Source organism: Triticum aestivum, chromosome 4D (genome assembly GCF_018294505.1).
Source record: "Triticum aestivum cultivar Chinese Spring chromosome 4D, IWGSC CS RefSeq v2.1, whole genome shotgun sequence".
Lineage (NCBI taxonomy): Eukaryota > Viridiplantae > Streptophyta > Magnoliopsida > Poales > Poaceae > Triticum > Triticum aestivum.
The window spans coordinates 27785464-27808555 of NC_057805.1; the positions used below are offsets into that span (position 1 = coordinate 27785464).

A 23092-nucleotide genomic window follows, 5' to 3' on the forward strand; every position below is an offset into this window, starting at 1 on the left:
AACCTTCGAACTATGAAGAAGCGATGGCGGGCCCGGATTCCGACAAATGGCTAGAAGCCATGAAATCCGAGATAGGATCCATGTATGAAAACGAAGTATGGACTTTGACTGACTTGCCCGATGATCGGCGAGCCATAGAAAACAAATGGATCTTTAAGAAGAAGACAGACGCGGATGGTAATGTGACCATCTATAAGGCTCGACTTGTCGCTAAGGGTTATCGACAAGTTCAAGGGGTTGACTACGATGAGACTTTCTCACCCGTAGCGAAGCTGAAGTCCGTCCGAATCATGTTAGCAATTGCCGCATACTATGATTATGAGATATGGCAGATGGACGTCAAAACGGCATTCCTTAACGGCTTCCTTAAGGAAGAGTTGTATATGATGCAGCCGGAAGGTTTTGTCGATCCTAAGAATGCTAACAAAGTATGCAAGCTCCAGCGCTCAATCTATGGGCTGGTGCAAGCATCTCGGAGTTGGAACATTCGCTTTGATGAGATGATCAAAGCGTTTGGGTTTACACAGACTTATGGAGAAGCCTGTGTTTACAAGAAAGTGAGTGGGAGCTCTGTAGCATTTCTCATATTATATGTGGATGACATACTATTGATGGGAAATGATATAGAATTCTTGGAAAGTATAAAGGCCTATTTGAATAAGTGTTTTTCAATGAAGGACCTTGGAGAAGCTGCTTATATATTAGGCATCAAGATCTATAGAGATAGATCAAGACGCCTCATTGGTCTTTCACAGAGTACATACCTTGACAAGATATTGAAGAAGTTCAATATGGATCAGTCCAAGAAGGGGTTCTTGCCTGTATTGCAAGGTGTGCAATTGAGCACGGCTCAATGCCCGACCACGGCAGAAGATAGAGAAAAGATGAGTGTCATCCCCTATGCCTCGGCCATAGGGTCTATTATGTATGCCATGCTGTGTACCAGACCTGATGTAAACCTTGCCGTAAGTTTGGTAGGAAGGTACCAAAGTAATCCCGGCATGGAACACTGGACAGCGGTCAAGAATATCCTGAAGTACCTGAAGAGGACTAAGGATATGTTTCTCGTTTATGGAGGTGACGAAGAGCTCGTCGTAAAGGGTTACGTCGACGCTAGCTTCGACACAGATCTGGATGACTCGAAGTCACAAACCGGATACGTGTATATTTTGAATGGAGGAGCAGTAAGCTGGTGCAGTTGCAAGCAAAGCGTCGTGGCGGGATCTACATGTGAAGCGGAGTACATGGCAGCCTCGGAGGCAGCACAGGAAGCAGTCTGGATGAAGGAGTTCATTACCGACCTAGGGGTGATTCCCAATGCGTCGGGCCCGATGACTCTCTTCTGTGACAACACTGGAGCTATTGCCCTTGCGAAGGAGCCCAGGTTTCACAGGAAGACCAGGCATATCAAGCGTCGCTTCAACTCCATTCGTGAAAGTGTTCAAAATGGAGACATAGATATTTGTAAAGTACATACGGACCTGAATGTAGCAGATCCGTTGACTAAACCTCTCCCTAGAGCAAAACATGATCAACACCAGGACGCAATGGGTGTTCGATTCATCACAATGTAACTAGATTATTGACTCTAGTGCAAGTGGGAGACTGTTGGAAATATGCCCTAGAGGCAATAATAAATGGTTATTATTATATTTCTTTGTTCATGGTAATTGTCTATTGTTCATGCTATAATTGTGTTATCCGGAAATCGTAATACATGTGTGAATACATAGACCACAACGTGTCCCTAGTAAGCCTCTAGTTGACTAGCTCGTTGATCAACAGATAGTCATGGTTTCCTGACTATGGACATTGGATGTCATTGATAACGGGATCACATCATTAGGAGAATGATGTGATGGACAAGACCCAATCCTAAGCATAGCTCAAAGATCGTGTAGTTCGTTTGCTAGAGCTTTTCCAATGTCAAGTATCTTTTCCTTAGACCATGAGATCGTGCAACTCCCGGATACCGTAGGAGTGCTTTGGGTGTGCCAAACGTCACAACGTAACTGGGTGACTATAAAGGTACACTACGGGTATCTCCGAAAGTGTCTGTTGGGTTGGCACGGATCGAGACTGGGATTTGTCACTCCGTATGACGGAGAGGTATCTCTGGGCCCACTCGGTAATGCATCATCATAATGAGCTCAATGTGACTAAGGCGTTAGTCACGGGATCATGCATTGCGGTACGAGTAAAGAGACTTGCCGGTAACGAGATTGAACAAGGTATTGGGATACCGACGATCGAATCTCGGGCAAGTAACATACCGATTGACAAAGGGAATTGTATACGGGATTGATTGAATCCTCGACATCGTGGTTCATCCGATGAGATCATCGTGGAACATGTGGGAGCCAACATGGGTATCCAGATCCCGCTGTTGGTTATTGACCGGAGAGGCGTCTCGGTCATGTCTGCATGTCTCCCGAACCCGTAGGGTCTACACACTTAAGGTTCGGTGACGCTAGGGTTGTAGAGATATGAGTATGCGGAAACCCGAAAGTTGTTCGGAGTCCCGGATGAGATCCCGGACGTCACGAGGAGTTCCGGAATGGTCCGGAGGTGAAGAATTATATATAGGAAGTCCAGTTTCGGCCACCGGGAAAGTTTCGGGGGTCACCGGTATTGTACCGGGACCACCGGAAGGGTCCCGGGGGTCCACCGGGTGGGGCCACCTATCCCGGAGGGCCCCATGGGCTGAAGTGGGAAGGGAACCAGCCCTTAGTGGGCTGGGGCGCCCCCCATGGGCCTCCCCCTGCGCCTAGGGTTGGAAACCCTAGGGTGGGGGGGCGCCCCACTTGACTTGGGGGGTAAGTTACCCCCCTTGGCCGCCGCCCCCCCCATCAAGATGGGTCTTGGCCGGCGCCCCCCTCCCAGGGGGCCTATATAAAGGGGGGGAGGGAGGGCAGCAATACAACAGCCTTGGGCGCCTCCCTCCTCCCCTGCAACACCTCTCCCTCTCGCAGAAGCTCGGCGAAGCCCTGCCGAGATCCCGCTACATCCACCACCACGCCGTCGTGCTGCTGGATCTCCATCAACCTCTCCTTCCCCCTTGCTGGATCAAGAAGGAGGAGACATCGCTGCACCGTACGTGTGTTGAACGCGGAGGTGCCGTCCGTTCGGTACTCGGTCATCGGTGATTTGGATCACGGCGAGTACGACTCCATCAACCACGTTCATTGAAACGCTTCCGCTCGCGATCTACAAGGGTATGTAGGTGCACTCCTTTCCCCTCGTTGCTAGTATACTCCATAGATGGATCTTGGTGAGCGTAGGAAAATTTTAAAATTCTGCTACGATCCCCAACAGGTTCAGCCGATGGCCATGCCCAAGACATGAGTGCAGCTACATGGCATTCCGAAGAAGCACAGGCGTGAGGACCGCATCAAGGAAGGGTTCTGGATGCTTGGTCGCCCGATCGTGGTGGGTGAATTGTCCCTCATCAGGTTGGGGCCGGTGAGGATGAAGTTAGCGTGTAAGGCTCCGGAGAAACTTAATGGTTTTGTGGAAGTTTGGTTCAATCACGAAGGCTATCAGATTAAGGTGGAGCGTGAGGTTCTTCCCAAGCGTGGCGGCGAACGTGTGGTGCCTGGCACTGGTCCTTCCAACCCCGCCCAAAGACCCTGATGTCACTGGTGGTTCGCGGCCATCGGGAAGCGCTCGGCCTAGCTGTGCGGGCCCTGGATCAACACCTCTAGGAGAGGACCGGCCGCCCATCACGGCTGCTGACGGCGACGCCAAGATGCAGGACATGGGAGAGGACTTCGAAGACAGCCAACAAGACACTTCAATTGACACAAAGACATGGGACAAGATGGGTGCCCTCTCGGCTGATGCGGGTGCCATGAGGGTGGCGACCCAGGACACGGCTGTGAGTGTTCCACCGTTGGCCCGCTCCCTTGCGCTGACTTTCGATGAATACGGATCCAATATCTCGGCCCCCCTACGAGCGAGGCCTGAGTCTCATGAGGTGGTTGGGCGACTTCAACTGCTGCCCTGACACCCTCTCTTGTTGTGGCAACGGGGACAAACTCTGGGTGCGTCGTTGACTACGACCTGACTCCTACCAACAAGCGTGGCTCCAACAGCGCAGGTCGTTAGGCCAAGAAGACGGGAGGCAGAAAGCCGGCCAATAAGCATGTGTCATCTAAGACGGGGGCGGCGGTGACTCTTAGTGGCGAGTTGGGGGCGGCTTTGGGTACGGCAGAAGTGGGCAGCAAGCCCAGGCGCTCCAAGGCTACTCCAGTGGTGCAGCGGGCCCCCAGCGTTCGGGCCAAGGCCAAACTTGGGGACCTGTCTTCGCTGGAGAGCGCCAAGCTTCGGCTCGCCGACAAGAATCTGGAGTCGTCAGGTAATCCCTTACCTTCTTACCGTATCTTGAACGCATTTTCGGATGAACATCTGGCTAGCATCTTAGACGATAGTGGTGTGGCGATTAGTGCTCCGTTTGGCAAAATTATTTCGCTGGTGCGCGCGCGGGAGGAAGCGCGGGCCATGCTCGCGGCTGCGGCTGCGCGTTGTGCTGATTCGAACCAACTGGCCATCGTACCAATAGAGGCTGGTGGCGAGGCAGGTCCCGATGAGGGGACAGAGGCTAGGGATGCCTCTGATCTACCTTCTTCCAGCCGGATTCCGACGCGGAAGCGTGTGGCGAAAGCGGTGACATCCAGGGGGGTGCGCCTTCGAAATCGAATCATATAGATGTGCTACCTGTTTTGGAACATTCGTGGTTGTGGCCACGGTGGGAGGCGTACTCAACTCAAGGAGTATATAGCCAAGGAGAGGATTGACGTGGTAGCGCTCCAGGAAACGATCAAAACTGACTTCTCGTTCCGCGATCTCCTTGCGTTTGATCCTTTGCAACGTTTCTCATGGAACTGGGTGTCCTCGACGGGCCACTCGGGTGGAATTTTAATGGGTTATAATCGTGATATCTGTGATGTATTGCAATGGGATGTTGGTGTATTTTTTCTTGCGGCTACCATTCAACATCGTGCTTCGGGTCTCTCGTGGGTAGTTGTGTGCGTGTACGGGCCTGCTGACCATTCGCGTTCAGCTGATTTCTTGCTTGAGCTAACCAATTTGGCCGGGGCCAAACGAGCTCTCAACTTGCCACTGGTGGTGGGTGGTGATTTCAATTTAATCTGTTCGGGGGCGGACAAAAACAACGCCAATATTGACTGGACTCGGGTGTCCATGTTCAATGGGGCCATTGCGGCAATGGCATTGCGTGAGGCTACACGGACCGGTACTAGATATACATGGACTAACAAACAATTGCAGCCGGTGCGGAGCATGTTAGACAGGGTGTTTTTTACCCCTGAATGGGAGGTTCTCTTTCCCTTATGCACGCTTGTAGCCAAAACACGCATTGGCTCGGATCATGTTCCATTGATATTTTCCTCTGGGGAGGACTACATTAGACGTAGCTCGCGTTTCTACTTCGAAATGGCGTGGTTCGAAGCCAAGGGGTTTGTACAGATGGTCGCGGATCGTTGGATTTCGATTTGCGCCCAGCTCGAGCCGCAACGCGGACCGGCAGAGTGTTGGACCGTGGCGGCTAGCAAACTCCGCGTGTTCCTGCGTGGGTGGGGGGCTAACCATGGCAGTGAAACCAAGAGGGAGCGGGCTAGAATTGTATAGGCAATAGCCGCGCTGGACTTGGAGGCCGACCAACGCACCTTCTCGGAGGGAGAATGTGCCTTTGGTACGACCTTGAACGCAAAGTCATAGCCATCCTTCGGGCAGAGGAGGAATATTGGCGACGTAGGGGCGGAATCAAATGGGTCACCAAAGGAGACGCTAACACCGGCTATTTTCATGCTTACGCTAACGGTAGGAAACGTAAAAGTACTATTCTACGGTTACAATCAGATAATGGTCTCTTTCTAACCAATGAACTCATTGTGGCCCACATCTATGAGTTTTTCATCGGCCTTTTGGGGACGGCCAAGGAAAAAGCCCTTTGCCTCCGCGAGGACCTTTGGGACCCATCCGAACGGGTCTCACAGGAGGAGAACTAAGGGCTCGTTCTCTTGTTCCTTCCGGAGGAAATCGATAGAGCTTTGCACGATATGAAAACGGACACGGCGCCTGGGCCGGATGGCTAGCCGGTGGAATTTTTCAAACAGTTCTGGCCTAATCTTAAGCACCTTTTCTATGATATTGTGAACGGTTTCGCGTTAGGTACAGTAGACCTTGTGAGATTAAACTATGGGGCTATCAGCTTGATTCCCAAAGTAAAAGGGGCCGACGACATCAAACTTTTTAGGCCGATCACTTTGATTAATGTCCCTTTCAAGATTTGCGCGAAAGCTTACGCCTCCCGCTTGGCGCCCGTGGCTCAACGGGTGATTAGCTCTAGTCAGACTGGTTTTCTGAAGCATCGTAACATTCTAGAAGGTCCTTTAGCGCTTCTTGAAATCATGCATGAGCTTAAACGTACCAAGTCGCAAGGCGTACTTCTCAAGTTAGATTTCGAGAAGGCCTACGATCGCGTGAACTGGGAGTTCATATGTGAGGTCCTCATCAAAAAGGGTTTTGATGGGGGTTTTGTTCACCGTATCATGCACCTCGTGAGTAGTGGGCACACGGCGGTGACCATCAACGGTGAAATGGGCTATTTTTTCCGCAACAAGCATGGCCTTCGGCAGGGAGACCCGAGCTCGCCATTGATCTTTAGTTTTGTTGCGGATGCCCTCGTGGCTCTGATTAACAAAGCCAGGGCTGCGGGACACATTAAAGGGCTAATCCCCCGCCTCATCCCCGGCGGTGTTACTCACCTGCAATACGCAGATGACACGATGCTTTTGTTCGAGCCGGACGACCATAGCATTGCTCGATTAAGTTACTTCTACTAGCATTTGAGATTTTGTCGGGTCTTAAGATCAATTTTTTCAAAAGCGAAGTGATCACCACAGGGATGGAGGATCACGAAAGTAGGAGGATTGCAAACTTGCTCAACTGTAAGATTGGGAAGTTCCCGATCAAATACCTTGGGCTACCGATTATGCACAAGAAACTGACCATAGCTGAATGGCCGCCACTTTATGGCAAAGTGGTGAATCGGGTTAGCCCGTGGAGATGGAGGTTTATGTCTTCGGCTTCTAGGTTGATTTTGACCAATTCTAGCTTATCCTCCCTCCCTCTATTTACAATGGGCATGTTCCTCCTAGCCGATGGCGTGCATGCCAAGCTGGACACGCCGCGCACCCGGTTCTTTTGGGAAGGAACTGGGACGAAACGCAAATACCACTTGGTAAAATGGGATGCGGTCTGCAGACCGAAAAAGTTCGGTGGTCTGGGGATCACGAATTCGAAACTTATGAATGTTTCCCTGCTCACCAAGTGGTGGTGGAGCCTCGCCCAAAATGAGAAGGGTCTCTGGGCGGATATCCTTCGGGCAAAATATTTCCCGGACGGCAATCTTTTTAAGGCCAAGACCAAGGGATCGTCGTTTTGGAATGGGATCCAAGCGGTGAGACCAACATTTTCGGTTGGGCCCATTTTTCAGTCAACAACGGCTCGTCAACGCGATTTTGGCTTGACTGTTGGAGGGGCCAAACTCCGCTGTGGCAATCACATCCGGAGCTGTATCAGCTTGCCATGGATACTAACATTTTGGTCGCTGACGCCCTTAGAGTGCACCCGCCGGCGATCTCCTTCTTCAGGTCTCTGGAGGCAGGAGAGGAAGCTTCTTGGAATGCACTGGTGGCTGAGCTCAAGGGGAGGAGCCTCAGCCAGGATAAGGATAAGGTCACGTGGAGGCTAACTGCTTCACAGAAATTCTCGGTGAAATCCTTATACGAGAAGCTTACGGAGGGGAATGAGCTAGACATGGCTAGGGGGCTGTGGAAGGCTGGCATTCCCCTCAAGATTAAGATTTTTATGTGGCAAATGTTTCGTAATCGCCTCCCAACCTCGGATAATGTGGCCAAGCGTCACGGGCCGGCGAATGGGACATGCGCCATTTGTGGACTCGGGGAGGACGCTAACCACGTCTTCTTCGGGTGTTGTCTTGCTAGATTTGCGTGGAGCGCGGTCAGAGATACTTTTAATCAGAATTGGAACCCGCAAACTAGCGTCGACCTTCTTAACTTGTTATCCGCACAGAGGGGTGCGAATGCGAGGGTGGTGTGGCACAGCGTAGGGGCGATGCTTTGGTCCATCTGGACCGTGAGATTCTTTTCAAATGTCATATTTTCTTACAGGCTTGGGCGCCATTGGGGAAGCAGCGTGACGAGGGATGCATGAACGAGATTATGGAGCAGATCAAGCGGTGCATGACGAGATCAAGACGGCAAGGACAGCATGCTTGAGCCTTTTGCGTTTAATTTAGCTGTGACGCGATCTATGCTATGGTCTATCTTCTCTAGTTTGAACTCTTAGCTTATCTTTGCCGGGACGTTGAGCCCGCTGAACTTATGTCGGCGTGGTTGTAAGGTTGAACTTTGTGTGGATGCTGCCTTGAGGCTTTATTAATTTAAAGCCGGACGCTTTGTGCGTCTTCGTTCCAAAAAAAAAAGTTGCAGGATAAAGTCATTTCTTCAGAGGAACATGAATCGCATTTACAAGTTCCGGCAGCAAAACAACATCATCAATTCAAGACACACAAGATACCAAATTCTTTTCTGCCATGCTATTTCCCCTACCATCAAAGAACGAAAAAAAAGGAAGAAAAAATGTGAGAGCAGCGGCCGCGATCGGCTCGGTGAGTTCAGGACAGCGACGCCAGCGACGAGGACATGCTGCCGCCCGCCTTGGCCACGGCGACGTAGTTGAACGACGACGCCGACGCTGCCGACAGGCGCCGCGCGCCCTGCAGGAGCTCGCCGCAGCGCCCGGCCCCGGCCGCCGACGACCGCGGCCGGTCGAGCTCGGCCGAGGAACGGCCTCCGCCGCCGCTGGAGCCGCTGCTGCTGCTGCGCATCGACGGCGCGGAGCACGTGAGCCTGCCGGCGTCGACCCTCTTCCGGTTCATGCTACTCGGGTCCGGCGTCCTGCTGAAGCCGCCGCCGCCGCTGCCGCTGGGCCTCTTGAGGCGCGGCATCGTCTCCTTCTCGCTGAACAGAGTGCGCAGCTTCTTCTGCTCCTGCAACACGCCATCAATTTACTTCAGGTGAGTTCAGAATCCGCATGAATTCAAGCAAGTGTCATCCAAATAAATGCAGTTAACAGCAGTCAGCAGGGATGATTTATTTACCCGGAGTCGCCTCCTCTCCTCCTCCTGCCGCAGCCTGGCTTGCTTGTGCTCCTCCAACACGGCCACCAGGCGAGCCTTGACAAGGTAATAAGAAACGCAAGCATTTCATCAGCTGCCATGCCATGGAAATTGTTGCTGCCGTACAGTTGAGCTGAAGCTAGCTTACCCCGTCGTACAGAAAAGGCTTCTTTCTTTCGCTCTCCCATGCCAGCGTTCGACTCATCAGGTTATCAACAATAGCTGCAGATCGATGAACACTGGGTTATTTTTTGCACAAGGGGTAGTTAGGTTTATGAATGTTTCATAAAACCCAGATGTATATGTACATGTACTCCTACATACCTGGAATCTTCATGATGATGACCCTGGCTTTCTCGGCGCGTTTGAGGTTCAGACGTGCAGTCCTGCCGGTGCTGAACCTGTTCTCATCCTGAATGAAATCAGCGAGATGAGATCAGAACCAAGAGATCACTGTCCAATGCACCCAGATAGTACGCATTCAAATTGTAAGATGTGGAGACATACCACGTTGTGGTCGTCGAGCCATTTCTCTTCCTCGCAGGCCAGCAGCCACTTGTTGATCTTCTCCATGATGTCCTTCCTCGACTGATGCTCCTCCTTGGCCTTGGCTATCTGGTCGTCGATGCTGGCCATCAGCTCAGAAGGGTTCACGAGGCCTAATAATATGTAAGATGCAGTCACCATTAGAATAATTGCACATTTGAAATGCATTTCAGTAAGTAAAGAAAAGCTCGGCGCGTCTGAATTTTTTTCTCGGTACTAAAACTGAACAAGAAGCCTGAGCTCGTGGTACTGTACGTACCGGAGTCGATGAGCGCGATGGACTTCTCGGGCACGGTGCTGGCGTCGGGCTCGACGTGCATGCTCCGGCAGATGTTCTCCAGCTCCAGCCTGCGCTTGAGCACCAGCTCCTTCATCCGGCCGGCCTTGAGCCTCGTCAGCCTCTCCACCTCCTCCTCCGTCCTCTTGATGCTCGCCATGGACAGCACGCCGGAGGACAGGACCTCCTCCTTGGCGGGCCTCAGGACGGCCGCCGCCTTCTGGAAGCCCCGCCGCTCCTCCACGGGCGAGTCCATGAGATCCCACAGCTCCACCAGCGGCACCACGGCTTCCCGCAGCTGGGGCAAAAAGGAGAACGTAAGTTGGAGCTTGGAAACAGAGGCGAACTAATTAAGGTTAACTGGTGGTGGTGTACTAAGCATGTAATGTACCAACCATGGCTGCTCGCTTGGCCTTCTCGGAGGTGAGCATGGCGACGACCTGGGAGAGCCTGGTGAGCGTGGTGTCGCTGATGCTGGTGGGCTTGCCGGGGTCGGCCTCGTGCAGCCCCGGGTGGACCTCGTTCACGATGGCGATGAAGTCCTCGCCCAGCACGTCGCACAGCGAGTGCACCTCCGTCACGTGCTCGAGCACCTTGTGCAGACGCTCCGACTGCAACAAATTTTCAGTGGCCGTCAGCTTGTCGCCGTCATATCCAGATGTTGCCAGTGATTGTTATTACTAGTACAGATCAACATTTCATATACTTGACAAATCACAATCCTTGGCACGTTATAATCTTCTGAAGATTTAAAAGTCGCTGGGAAATATTGACGTGAATGGACCGATTAGCCAACTTAACAACAGCATGGACAGTGCAGGATCTGAACTGATGTCCTACTAACTAGCTGTTGATAGGTCCGTCTTAAACAAAGGTAAAATCGATCGGATATCTTGATGAATGGCTTATTTTAAGCAATCCCTGTCGGGTCGGATGCATCCATCCATCGACTGCCAAACGAAAAGCGGTGAAATTCTGAAGTTTCAGAACAAATTTCTTACCTTCTCTTTCTGAAGAGTGGACAGGCGTGCCCTGTAGTCGTTGAGCCTCCTGATGGTCAGGTCATGGGCGTCGCCGGCCCTGGGGGAGTTGTCCTGGCCGTGGCTCCGCCCTGCGATTTCAGCGCTGATCTTCTCGATCTCCGACCGGATGTCAGAGAACTGCTTGCTCCGTTCTGCTCTCATCGCCCGCAGCTCTTCCAGCAGAGCCGTTGCCGATGACACCCGCTCGTTCAGGGACACGGTCCATTTGTTCACCTAAGAGATGGAAAAGAAAAATCGAAATAGTGAGTAAGTTTCAGTCAACAGGAACATGTCATGATTTCAGTGAGCAAGTTAAACAGAGGCCTCAACAAACAATCGCGTGTCCGTCTACTTCTGTTACACCGTACTGATATAATATGAGCAGACTCGATACAGAATCACGATTAAGTTCCATAAAACTACCGATTATTGATCGGTTAGCGAACTACACCTTTTTTTAAGATCATCATGAACTACACTTTTAAAAGTAGTTTCGCAAAGCTACACTTGTTTTGTGTCATTGTTCAAAAACCACATTTGTTTCTACGAAACTGCTCCACGGACGACACTTGAATTTAGTTTCTATGTAAAGAGTAAAGTGCACTGCTAGTCTCTGAAAAAAGGACACTAGCCGCTGGATGTGTGAACCGCTGAAAAAACAAAGATCTTTGCGCGATTCACACATCCAGCGGCTAGTGTCCTTTTTTCAGCGGTATGCATGTCCGGCTGGATTTAGTTTTTGGCTGTGAATCGTGCAAACTGTGTCATGTGCATAGCAGTAATCACGCGGTGCGGAATTTCCGTTGCCACATCTTTCTAATAACACCGAATCTATTTCTTTTTCACACACACACACACCACCACGTGTACCACCATACCAATAGGTGGGTTCTAGTTTCTCTGTAAAGAGTAAAGTGCACTGCTAGTCTCTTAGGAGTAAAGAGTAAAAGCTTCTTCCAGTATTAGTGAGCCCCCGGTTCAAAATTTGGTGTGGAGCTAACATGTGGGCCACATTTAGCTTCTCTGTAAAGAGTAAAGTGCACTGCTAGTCTCTTAGGAGTATGTGACGAGCTTATGCTTTGATAATGCATGTTTGCCTCTCTAAACTCGTTAAAAATGTCCATTGTTGTGGCAAGTTGACGGTGCCATCCTAGTTAGCTAGGACCCACATGACAGCTACCTCCATTTCTCTCTTCATCCTAGTATCAGTTATATCTATTTTAAAAATAACAGTACAAAAGAGCTTGATTCTGTGAAACGATTCGTTACAAGCCTATATTTCCCTTTATGGATAGGCTGAAAAGACTGTATGTTTATGGAATATTTACTCCACAATCTTAGACCGATAGAGATCAAGTTTTTTTCGAAAAGGAGAGAATCCCCAGCCTTTGCATCAATATATCATTTCTAAAGCTAAAGGCTTTAAACTTCTATTAATTTTTAGAATCCCTGTGCCTCGTGCTCGAATGGACTTCCTTCGGGTTGACTCTAAAATGGAGTGCAAAACTATATATTTTGACTGATCATGTAAATATCATAATATTGAAAGTATAAAATCTTACAGTTGTAATTAATATATTAACGCGGAAATTGACTCCTCATCAAAGTAACAAGTACTGAAAAAACAAGATGGGTGCAGGGAAAGGAGAAGCGGATTGCCGGCTGCCTGCGAAAGGCCCCAAGTAAGTTACGCACCTTGAACTGCGTGGAGTTTTCGGCGCCGAGGGCGGCGGTGAGGGCGGCGATCTCGGCCTCGCTGGCGGCGAGCGACTGGTGCAGCAGCGCGCGCTCGCCGGTGGCCTCGTCGACCTTGCGGCGGTACACCCGCGTGCACTCCGCCTCCAGCTCGTGCACCATCCGCTCCCTCTCCTCCCTGCTCTTGCCTATCTCCCCCCACAGTTGCTGCACACACACACATCCACTCCACATGTCAAACCACAGCACTTGAAAACTCAAAAGAACAGAACAGAGCCCAGCCGGCCGGGAGAAGATCGACGGACGCACCCTGAGCTCCGCGAGCAGGGGCGCGCAGCTGCCGACCTCGGCGCCGGCACCGGCACCGGCACCGGACAGGGCCAGCGGCGCCATGTTGTACAGCAGCTCGGCGGCGACTTCTCCCATGGTGGTTGCACGCGTATGCTGGCTGGCTGTTGGAGAAGAGACGACAATGCACCAGCTAGCTCGAGAGTTGGGAGAGGGTTTAAGCGTCCAGCTAACAAGAGGTAGACGTCGCTGATTGATGGATGGGTGCGTCGGGTGGAGAGGAGAGCATATATAGCTGAAAGTGCCAGGCCCTCGGGTCGGAACACCGGGCCCGCTGGCAGCCTCCGCGGCTCGGTACGCGACAAGTATAGGATGGTCCCGTGTGTAACCACTGACCAGCCAGCAGCCGCGCTGATGATGATGATGATGATGATGATCGACTGATCGACTGACTCCGTGTAGGGCAGAGCAAAAAGGAAAGGAAATTGGAAGAGAAGAGGAAGCCTGGCCGGGTTTTGGTGTGTGATAATATGCTTGATTTGTGGTTTGTTTATGCCTACTTCTGGCTGGGCTGCAGTTGGCCTGGAACCATCGTCGATCGATCATGCATGCTGGTCATGAACCCTAATTTTGTGATATGATATTGGCACTTGCCGACTTGCGCGCGTCACAAACAAATGAATTTAACAACGTCCGTCCGGGGTGTTTGCATCATCCTTTCTCGTTGCATCCACATGGAAAAAAGAATAAGTGCTTGCTTCGCAGGCCAAGTCAAAAAAGAGCGATGCGCATAGTCAATTGCGTATACTCTGCGCGCCATTGACACGACATGCACGAGAAGTAGTGATAACAAGGACTCTCCGCCGGCTGTCCCTACCGAGATTTTGCACAACACTATATATTTATCTCGCTAGTTAGTTAGGTACTATGTTTCACATTGACGTTAGGGTTAGCAGAAGTCCAATATATAAGAAGATAGAAATCCGGACGGTGCAACGGAAAGATGTTTGGCCGTACTTTTCATGCATGGGAAAAGGAAGAAATTGACATCTGACTAAGATTAAGAAGACCTACCCGAAACATAGACAATTTACATCATCCGTTGCACTCCACAATCCACATGGATAAAAGAATAAGCTTTCTTTGCAGGCCAACTAAAAAATCAGTTCGATGCGGTACAACTCTTTGAACTAAAACTACGACAAGAATTATGGAACAAAGGGAGCAGCTAATTGCATGCGTATACGGTATACCTCCGTCATGGCATGACATGCACGAGTAGCTCATCGATGACTAAACCTGTAATACCGAGTAATAACAAGAGCACTCAGCCGGCTGACGAGATTTTGCACTACATGCCGCTACTTTAGTGCAACGTGTGTACTGTTGTTTGTTAGGTATAGTACAGTAGTATGTTTCATATTTACGTCAGGGTTTACAGGATTTTCAATAAAAGAAAGAAGTCCCGACGGTCCAACGGAATACTTTTCATGCGCGCATTAGTGCATGGGAAAAGGAGGAAAATTGTCACCCGATTAAGATTAAGAAGAGCTACCCGAAAGGTGTCTATCCAATTCACTATTCGTGCACCCATGCATGATGTCGATCGACATCGACAGCAAGCAAATCCCTCGATTATTGCTCGACTAAGCCCTCTTTAGCTTTCCAAGAGGGTTTCCGGGCTTTTCTTGCGGTAGGTTAGCAAGTGCATAAATAAAGCAGGCTTGAGGTCAACTACTACCCGGAAATAGACCACACACCAGATGCTATGATTGGGATTGTTCCTTCCCGGGCTTCTTTATCTTTGGGCTTGTCTCACGGTGGTTGCATGCATGCATTGGCAACGGCAACGGCAAAGCTGATGAATGATATGCTTGGGTTGGTGCAAATCCTATCCCAACCGGCGGCAAACCCCCGGCCGTGCTTTTGCACCTATGCGAATGTGTTCGCGGCACCCAATATTTGGCGTGAAAAAACTAAGTGTTGTGTGCGCTTGCATGGGGCCCCACGCCTGATGCAAACATTCCAGCAGTCCCAATCATCAACGGTCGATGCCTCTGCATTGATTAAGCTGAAGAAAGCGTGGATAAAGGACCAACAGATTGATTTGACGGAAAAAGAATCGCATGCTCGTTTCGGTGGTTCATATATGCTTGACAGATGTTGGGTGTCGGGTTCACCGAAGGGTACGTGTACCTCTCATGGAATTTTCTAAACCGTTGTTCATACGAGCAGTGTAGCGCAAAAACGTTTCAGTAAACATTCCTAAAAAAGCATGTTTCAAGAAACACACTATTTATCTGTGGACTAGTCCGTGGATACGGATATGGGAGTCGGCCATCCAACCCTGTCCACTGAACGTTCGTCCCTATTTTTTTTCCTGAATTCCGCAGCAATCAAAATAATTATAGAAAATAGCACAATTCATCCGTAAATTACTTGCAAATATCCCTAGAACTCCGCAACACTCAAAATAATTATAGTAAATAGCACAATTCATCCATAAATAACTTGCCAATATCCCTAGTACAACAATGTACGAACGCAAATGGTCTGCCCTCGTTCATGTGGACGTTCGGGCTATACAACGTGATGATTATCAAGTTGCAACACTGATTGAATCAATGAATTGACCAACATGTAAAGCAACAAGAAGAAAAACTTACGATCTCTATTGTTGACGAGCCTTGTGGCCACTGTCTCCACTCGTGCAACCACACCGCAAAACTTCATGACGGAGTTGGAGATGGTGTACCGCTGATGGGCTAGCGAATTCACATTGCGGGCTTGGACCCCCCCCCCCTGCCTCATAAGTCCGCAGATACGACTTTCCACGCATCGCACAACAACTCATCCTCCATCACTGAGTACCCATTCATCGTGCTTACTCTAGAAAACAATGAGAAGTTCAACAAAAAAGCTCAGTGGCATTTGACCGAACACCTGTCGGATGTGTTGTCTTCCATGGACGGTGTCGACGGGGGGGGGGGGGGGGGGGGGTACCTGGCTATGGACGGATCTTGAGTGGACGACAGCGTAGTCCATGGCGGGCAGGCATGTGGGTGGGTGTTGTGGATGTCCGACAATGCCCAGGCGAAGAAGTACAGTGGCGGCGGCAGACGAGGAGGGTGTGGATACAGAGCAAGGGGAGCAGGGGTGGACTGGAAGAAAAGTGGCACGAGGGGGATTTGAGTGGGCCGGGGGTGTCGAGGTCCTATGTGGTGGCGGTTCGAACTCCCACAAAGCTCCCCCCCCCCCCCCCCGTTTTGCGTCCAGTTTGCAGGAATTCAGACAAGCGGACTTCCGCGGACGAATAGAAGTTTGTGTTGGATAGCAAACTATGTCCGCACATATGTAGGCATTTTGATAGTCCATGTTGGAGACTCCCTTATGCCACACTTTATAGATAAACTAGTAGACAGTCCATACATGACGCGCCGTCTAGCTTAACAATAAGCCCAAGCAAAATGATCTTAGGAGTTCATTGGCAACGACTGGGTAGGAGATTTTTTTTAAAGGCACTTTTATTGACTTAAAATGTAGCATCAAGCGAATACAAAACATGATGAGCAACAACCTATCCCGAGTCTTGCCCAACTCCAGTGAAGAATCAATATGAACAATCCAGATAGATAATACCTAGGACCCGTCAAGCATCACAGAATAAGGTGAAGACTTACATGTGTCCTCGTATTGCTAGTTGCAACAAGTCATGAGTAGATAATGATATAAAATATAGGTTGTATCATCAAAATAAATCAGAACTGAAAATAGATTTGCAAATGAGATTTTGGAGTTTTCCTTCTATAGAAATTGGACCAGGGTTCATAGGTTCGTTAGTAGCATTTCTCGTAAAAGCGGTGACCCATAATAATAAGCATAGTTATGTGAAATTGATCAATCAAACAATCATGTCAATGTTATAGGTTGGGATCATGTTATATATTTGTCCATATATTCACTACATCAACACACGAAAAAACTAATGGTTAACACTCCACTCAAAGTGATTGAAACCTATTAAAACAGATTAATTCCATAAAGCAATATTCCCCTTACCTGTGCAATGCACAGACATAATGAGTCATACTTTGTTTTTAATCTTAGTGTGGTAATTCCTGGTGCAGTCCGCTTCCCTTGAAACGGCAACGCCATAATATGGATGTAGTCAACAATCGCCTAGGATGTATAGTAAGGTGGCTAGCAGAAGAGTTCAAGTGAGTATGATATCCTGGGAGATAAACTTCAAAGGGTGTCTCCGGATGAGGAATCAGACAGAACAAAAGAGATATTTTCAAAGGCTATGTGTAGGTTTTAAATATAAGTCATCGTGTGGAAAACGTCAATTTAAATTGACGGTGTTCCGGCCCAGGGGTGTCTCACCATGTCGATTGTTGGCCTGGTGGCGCTCTACATTGGAGACTCCAGAGCCTTGTCATACAGGTCAAGGAAGACGGAGCAGTGGAGGACTCCCCTCTGTCGACGTAGATGACTAGTTGTGTAACCCTAGGGGGGCGATATGTTATATAAATTGAGGCCAAGCTAGTCGATAGACATCATATAATCCCTTGGTTCATACATGTACTTTGTACACCCCAATCGCAATATAAAGAGTAGGATTAGAGTTTTACCTCCACCTAGAGGGCCGAGACCTGAGTAAACTCGCCTCCTTGTTTCTCCTCCGACCTAATCACCACGACGGGGTGCCCTACCAAGGGATCAATCATCTTCGATAGTGGTGGCCCATGCAGGTCCCACTTGGTGAACGCAGAGGTATGATGGGATCTCTGACCGAATCCATCGTGATCTACGCGTCGGGCAGATATTTGTCTTAGGCACTGACACATTTGTCGATGACTTGACTGCCCACCTCGGCCAGATCAAAAACTTTGCTCCAGGGCAGATCGTCAGATTTGACATCCAGGAGTGCATCGCGGGTTCTCGCGATGAGATGGTTTTCGAAGGCTTGGCGTCTTGTTGGGCCCAGGAGCAGCAAGAGGTCATTTCTTTTGATCCACCCACCATCCACCTGATCGTGAATACCGAAGAAATCACTGACACTGAAGTGCTAGAGGGAAGAATTGAAAATATTGAAGGCCTGGACGAGGAGACTGTCGTGTCTGCGAAGAACCAACCGCCAGCCGGGTGCCATTACGCCTGTGGCACGCGACCTCGGTCCAGGAGTCTTACATAGTGGATACACCCAAAGTAAGCAATGATGACGGTCTTGAGGACCCCGATTACGCGAGTTTGAAGCCAAAGAACCGCAAGCCACGGACAACAGCGAGATGAAGCTAAGTGATGGAGAAATTAGGGTACTAGATAAAGATTTGTGCAGCCCGAGGCATGATGAGTGGATTGAAGGCCATGTCTGTCATGGGCAAGGTCTCTAAGGAGCAATGTCGTTTGCAGCGCAGGCTGGCCAAGCTCGATGTCTACGTAACTCCCATGTCCAATTAGTAAGGCGGAAGGAACATCCCAAGTGCAACCAAGGCCGCTCTAGCTATAGAGAATTGGCACTTGGATCAAACCATGCAAAACATTGCAAACCTAGGCCACAATGAGAGCACATTGTTATCACAACAATCATGTTGAACAGACCCAACTGAATGATATACTATGAGAACACATCATCATAATGTTGTTAGTGTAATCATACAAGTGTTAACGTATACTCACTTCCTTGGACCATGAGAGTATCAAGTACCTCCATAACGGACCTTGCACCTTAGGGTTCATCAAACGTTATGTGTAACATGGTGATTATAACGGCAAATTTTGGGTGCATCGGAAAAGTATGTCAAGGGACTTCATAGCTCAAGATTGGGATTTGCTCCTCCGATGATGGAGAAATATTCTTAGGTCCCTCTCGATATTTTGGTATCAATCATCGTCTGGCCATAGATATCATGATGGTATCATTGGGATGCCGAAATACAGAAACAAGAAAAGAGAACAAAACTAGTAACGAGAATAACTTAGTATTGTGATCAAGTTGTTGCTTCACAAGGATGCCGATAAAAGTCTCGCCCTTGGTTTTTTCAAGTGTCATAAAATAAATGGAATTGTGTACAAAAACAAAAAGGTTCCCTCAATAATTATTCATATATGTGTAGGAGTCAATTGGATGCCCAGATACCGATATTGATAATTGACTGGAAGGAGTTCCGGGTCATGTCTACACATTATCAAACCGGTGGGGTCACACGCTTAAGGGTCATCGATTTGTTGAGTACTAGAAGTGTTAGGAGAACGAGAGAAACACACTATAAAAGTTCTGGGAAGATTGAAAATGTTTTGGAGACAAAATCGATTTTTCAGAAAACCAGGAAAGTCTCAGAGTGTCATGGAAGCCACCGAAAGGTCCGGGAAGGTTTTGGAACATTCTGAAACCTTCCATAATATTCGGGGGGGGCACTAGAGGGATGCTCCCTTGGTTGTGCTAAGTGGGGCAGCCACTTGGGCCGAAAACCCATGTACGGGCCAGCCAGCCCTCCTTGCCTTGAGGGGCAAGTTTGCGAGTGGCTAGGGTTGGGGGCGCCGCACTCCTTTGTGGTGGAGCCCCTCCTCCAAGGTGGTCTCCTCCCCTGAGCCTATAAATACCTGAGGAGGGGCAACCCTCCAAACACAATTCTATGCTTGAAGGTTGCACCCTTTTTCTCTTTCGCTCTCTCTCTCTCCCCCTCTCTCTCTCTCTCTCTGAAATTTCTCAACGTCGTAAGGCTGCTCCACCTACACATCTAGGTCTCCGGTAGGTCTTCTTTCTGGACGGTAAAGCCGTGTTGGATTGGTGACCTTTACACTTGGATAGCGGCAGAGGGATCGTTCCTTTGATCCACGAACGAAAGAAATGATTCCCATGGCTGGGTGGTTTAATCCTATTTGAGGGAATCTGCGTCAACAATCTTCACCAACCTCTAATCTCCATTGCGTTCATTGGTAAAGATTAGATCAAACCTATTTGCGTCTTCATAGTGATCCTGGGTTTTACATGTAAGCCCAAATTTTGTGATTTCTACTACATTTTCGAACTCTGGTGACATTGGAGTTGATATCACTCCATGGCTAAGCCCAAGTGACACTGGAGTTGATATCACTTTATCCACTTCTTCAATTACCCACTTATATACTTTGAGGTAGCTTAAGAAGAATATGGGCAAAGAAGGCAGAACTACATTCACCAATTGGAGCTTGCCACCATAGCTAAAGAAATGAGCCCATCTTGAAAGCCTTCTTTGGGTTCTGGATATGAGTGACATGAAGAACTCCTACGGTTTAGTAATACATGTGCAATCCAAGATAAGTGAAAGGCAGAGTACCAAGGTGGAATTGCAGAACACCAGTGAAGAGTTGAATCCTATCTTCAGGTATGTTGATTGGGAACGTATTGACTTGGAGTAGTTATTTTGAGCCAAATTTCTAGGGAAAATATGTGAAGAAGGTCTTTGAAATTCTTCAATTGGTACACATTGGCTGACAAAATAATACGGTTCTCATCTGGATACTACATGGTATGGTTGGCTAAGTTTGGCAAGATTGCAATGGTAGAAGCCTTACCAAATCCTTTGAGCAAGAGCCTCACTGATAGCAGACTAAAGTATATTACCACCTTCCTCCGGGTTTATTGGGCCCCTTCTTATTATGGGCTAAAGTTTGACCATAAATTTTACTAATAAAATATAAACAATATGTCACGAAAATTATACTATGGGAAAGTTCTTTCAAATACAATCAATATACTTTTTGTATCATATAATTTATATTTTGTTATTTTAATAGATGATCAAAATTTGGCATAAAATACGAGGGGGTCCAATAAACCCAGACGGGGGTAGTAGCAACTACAACAAATAGAAGAGGGGAGAGTGGATCTCCTTGCCTGACTTCCCTTTTACATTTAATGGTAGGTCCTGGAACTCCATTACCCTTCATCTTACTAAATGACCAGGCGAAAATGGTCTAATTATAAAGAAAGTGGGTAATGTAATGAGCATCGCTAGTCCACGGGCTCATACTTCAGCACTGAAACCCTTGATGTTCAGACCTTAGCTCGAGACATCACGTCCAAGGACAAGGCAATTGGTACGGATTTTACACACACCAATGAGAAGATATATCTATCGAGGGCGTTCGCAAACTTTCATCACCACCACCCATATATTTCATCCAACTCAACAACTTTGAGACGAACACTACCCATGCGTTGAGCATATGTGCTTTGAAGTCTAACATTTGCATGCACTGCATAATAAGGCACTCCATCCAGAATGGGAATTCAAGACCAATAAGGATATAGTACCTTCATCCAGAAATACAATAATTATATATGCACAGTCGATGTGTTAGAACTTTGAATAGACTGAGCATGCAAGAAGAATATTAGTGTATTTTATTCTTGCAAGAATATGTTATATGCACAGTCAGTGTGTTAAAACTATGAATAGATTGAACATGGAGGGCTAATATTTTGTTGTGTTTTTTTTGCAAGATTATATTAAGTCATATACCATTTAGTTATATTACACAAAAATTCATTGTAAAAGTTATGCATTGGAGATTTGAAAAGTCAAGTGTATCTTACATTTTAAAATGGGCGTAAATCCATAAAGAATACATAAAAACCATTTACAGAAAAGATGTCCTAGCTGGAAACAAGGGAGGTGATTAGGATTAGGATTAGGTAGACTTCACTTATTACGGTGCAAGGAAACAATCACGTGAGCGTTCTCCCAAACCCTGCACGCCCTTAATTTTGCCAGGCGTATTCGGGTCCGCATGCTCACAGTCAGTGCAAGTTAGCTAATCAGGAAGCACTAACTAGCTGTGACAGGCAAGAAGCAGACATTATCCAGATTAGATATGCAGAACCCTAATCAGCAGGCAGCATCCTTTCTATCGCAGAACAATATTCTATAGCACCAGCCAAGAATCTCGCTTAATTCCCAGCCTCTCTTTCTTTTGGCTAAGCTTTTATTCTTGGATTATTATAAGCTTTACGGTGATGATTTAGCTAATGCTTGAAAGCACTAGCTTTAAACAAATGGACAAGCACAATGATCGTACTGCGTATCTACATTTTATTGATGGTTGTATGCTTTGCAGGAAAAACAATACATGAAAGGAGATATTACCTACTCAAAGGTTGATTATACACCACCCTTATTGAGCACACAATGATTGGAATATGTAGTCGAATTTACGAACCATCCAACATACCACATAAACACATATGTGCCATGGTAATGTCTTCCATAAAAGAAATCCCAACAAAGGTTCCTTTACCTTGACAACTCATAATCGCATTTTTATTTCTTAAAACAGAGTAATCATATTTTTTTTATAAATGACTTTCATTCAGTAGGTACATCGAGGCAATGCAAGCAAATGTCCAGCCTATGCATAACATGATGCACACAATGTTTCGCAAAAAAAAAATGATGCACACAAAAAGAAAATGTTTTTTACAACAAGAATAAAAAAAATATAATTTATCAGTAAAGTAGCATCATTTTTTAAAAGAAAAGTGGCATCTAGTTGGTAGATACTAGAGAGCCGTAAAGCTCCTCCCAGAAAATTAATTCTGAATTTAAGTACACTTGCTACTAAAAATTCTTCTAATTACATGCATAGAGTATGTTCATTTTTTTTCAAGTTCTTAGTTAAGCCAACCCAGCGGTTCCATGCCCGGAGCATTTATTAATTAGCACAATTTCCCTCAAAAACAAATTAGGTGCACAATAATATACTGTCGGAGTAGCATATTATATTATGTAATCAGTGCCAAACTTCCAATTTAGTTAGTACAGGTAGTTCATAAGCAATGTTCAATAAACTAGCCACCAGGTTAGCAGGTTTCTTTCAAATGATTGTCCAATCACTTCTTAGATCCTATGAGAGACACTCACGGATCATTTGTGCAGATCTGTAGGTTACAACTACAGAAGCAAGACAGTATATTTCTGTACCCGAGTACCACGCATAGACGCACTCACCCGCACACCCAAACAGGATACAGGCTTGCACGGGACGTCTTAATCA

At 47.8% G+C, this 23092-nt stretch overlaps 1 protein-coding gene across 1 annotated transcript; it reads right to left on the reverse strand.

Moving 5' to 3' along the window:
* Positions 1-8531: 8531 nt before the first annotated feature.
* Positions 8532-13306, reverse strand: LOC123099496 (65-kDa microtubule-associated protein 6). Its single transcript, XM_044521644.1, has 10 exons — positions 13076-13306; positions 12767-12973; positions 11051-11305; positions 10445-10660; positions 10032-10347; positions 9734-9885; positions 9551-9638; positions 9375-9448; positions 9209-9283; positions 8532-9097 (listed from the first exon to the last, which is right to left on the reverse strand). The coding sequence occupies exons 1-10, from the start codon at positions 13190-13192 to the stop codon at positions 8723-8725; spliced, it is 1875 nt and encodes a 624-aa protein (XP_044377579.1). The 5' UTR covers positions 13193-13306; the 3' UTR covers positions 8532-8722.
* Positions 13307-23092: the final 9786 nt, after the last annotated feature.

What these genes read in the sequence shown, in the direction of transcription:
- LOC123099496 (XM_044521644.1), bottom strand. Translation starts at nt 13,192, where the DNA reads ATGGGAGAAGTCGCCGCCGAGCTGCTGTACAACATGGCGCCGCTGGCC. An exon ending in AAAACTCCACGCAGTTCAAG is followed by an intron (nt 11,306 to 12,766) that starts GTGCGTAACTTA and finishes TCCATCTCTTAG; the next exon opens with GTGAACAAATGGACCGTGTC. An exon ending in CATCATCATGAAGATTCCAG is followed by an intron (nt 9,449 to 9,550) that starts GTATGTAGGAGT and finishes ATCGATCTGCAG; the next exon opens with CTATTGTTGATAACCTGATG.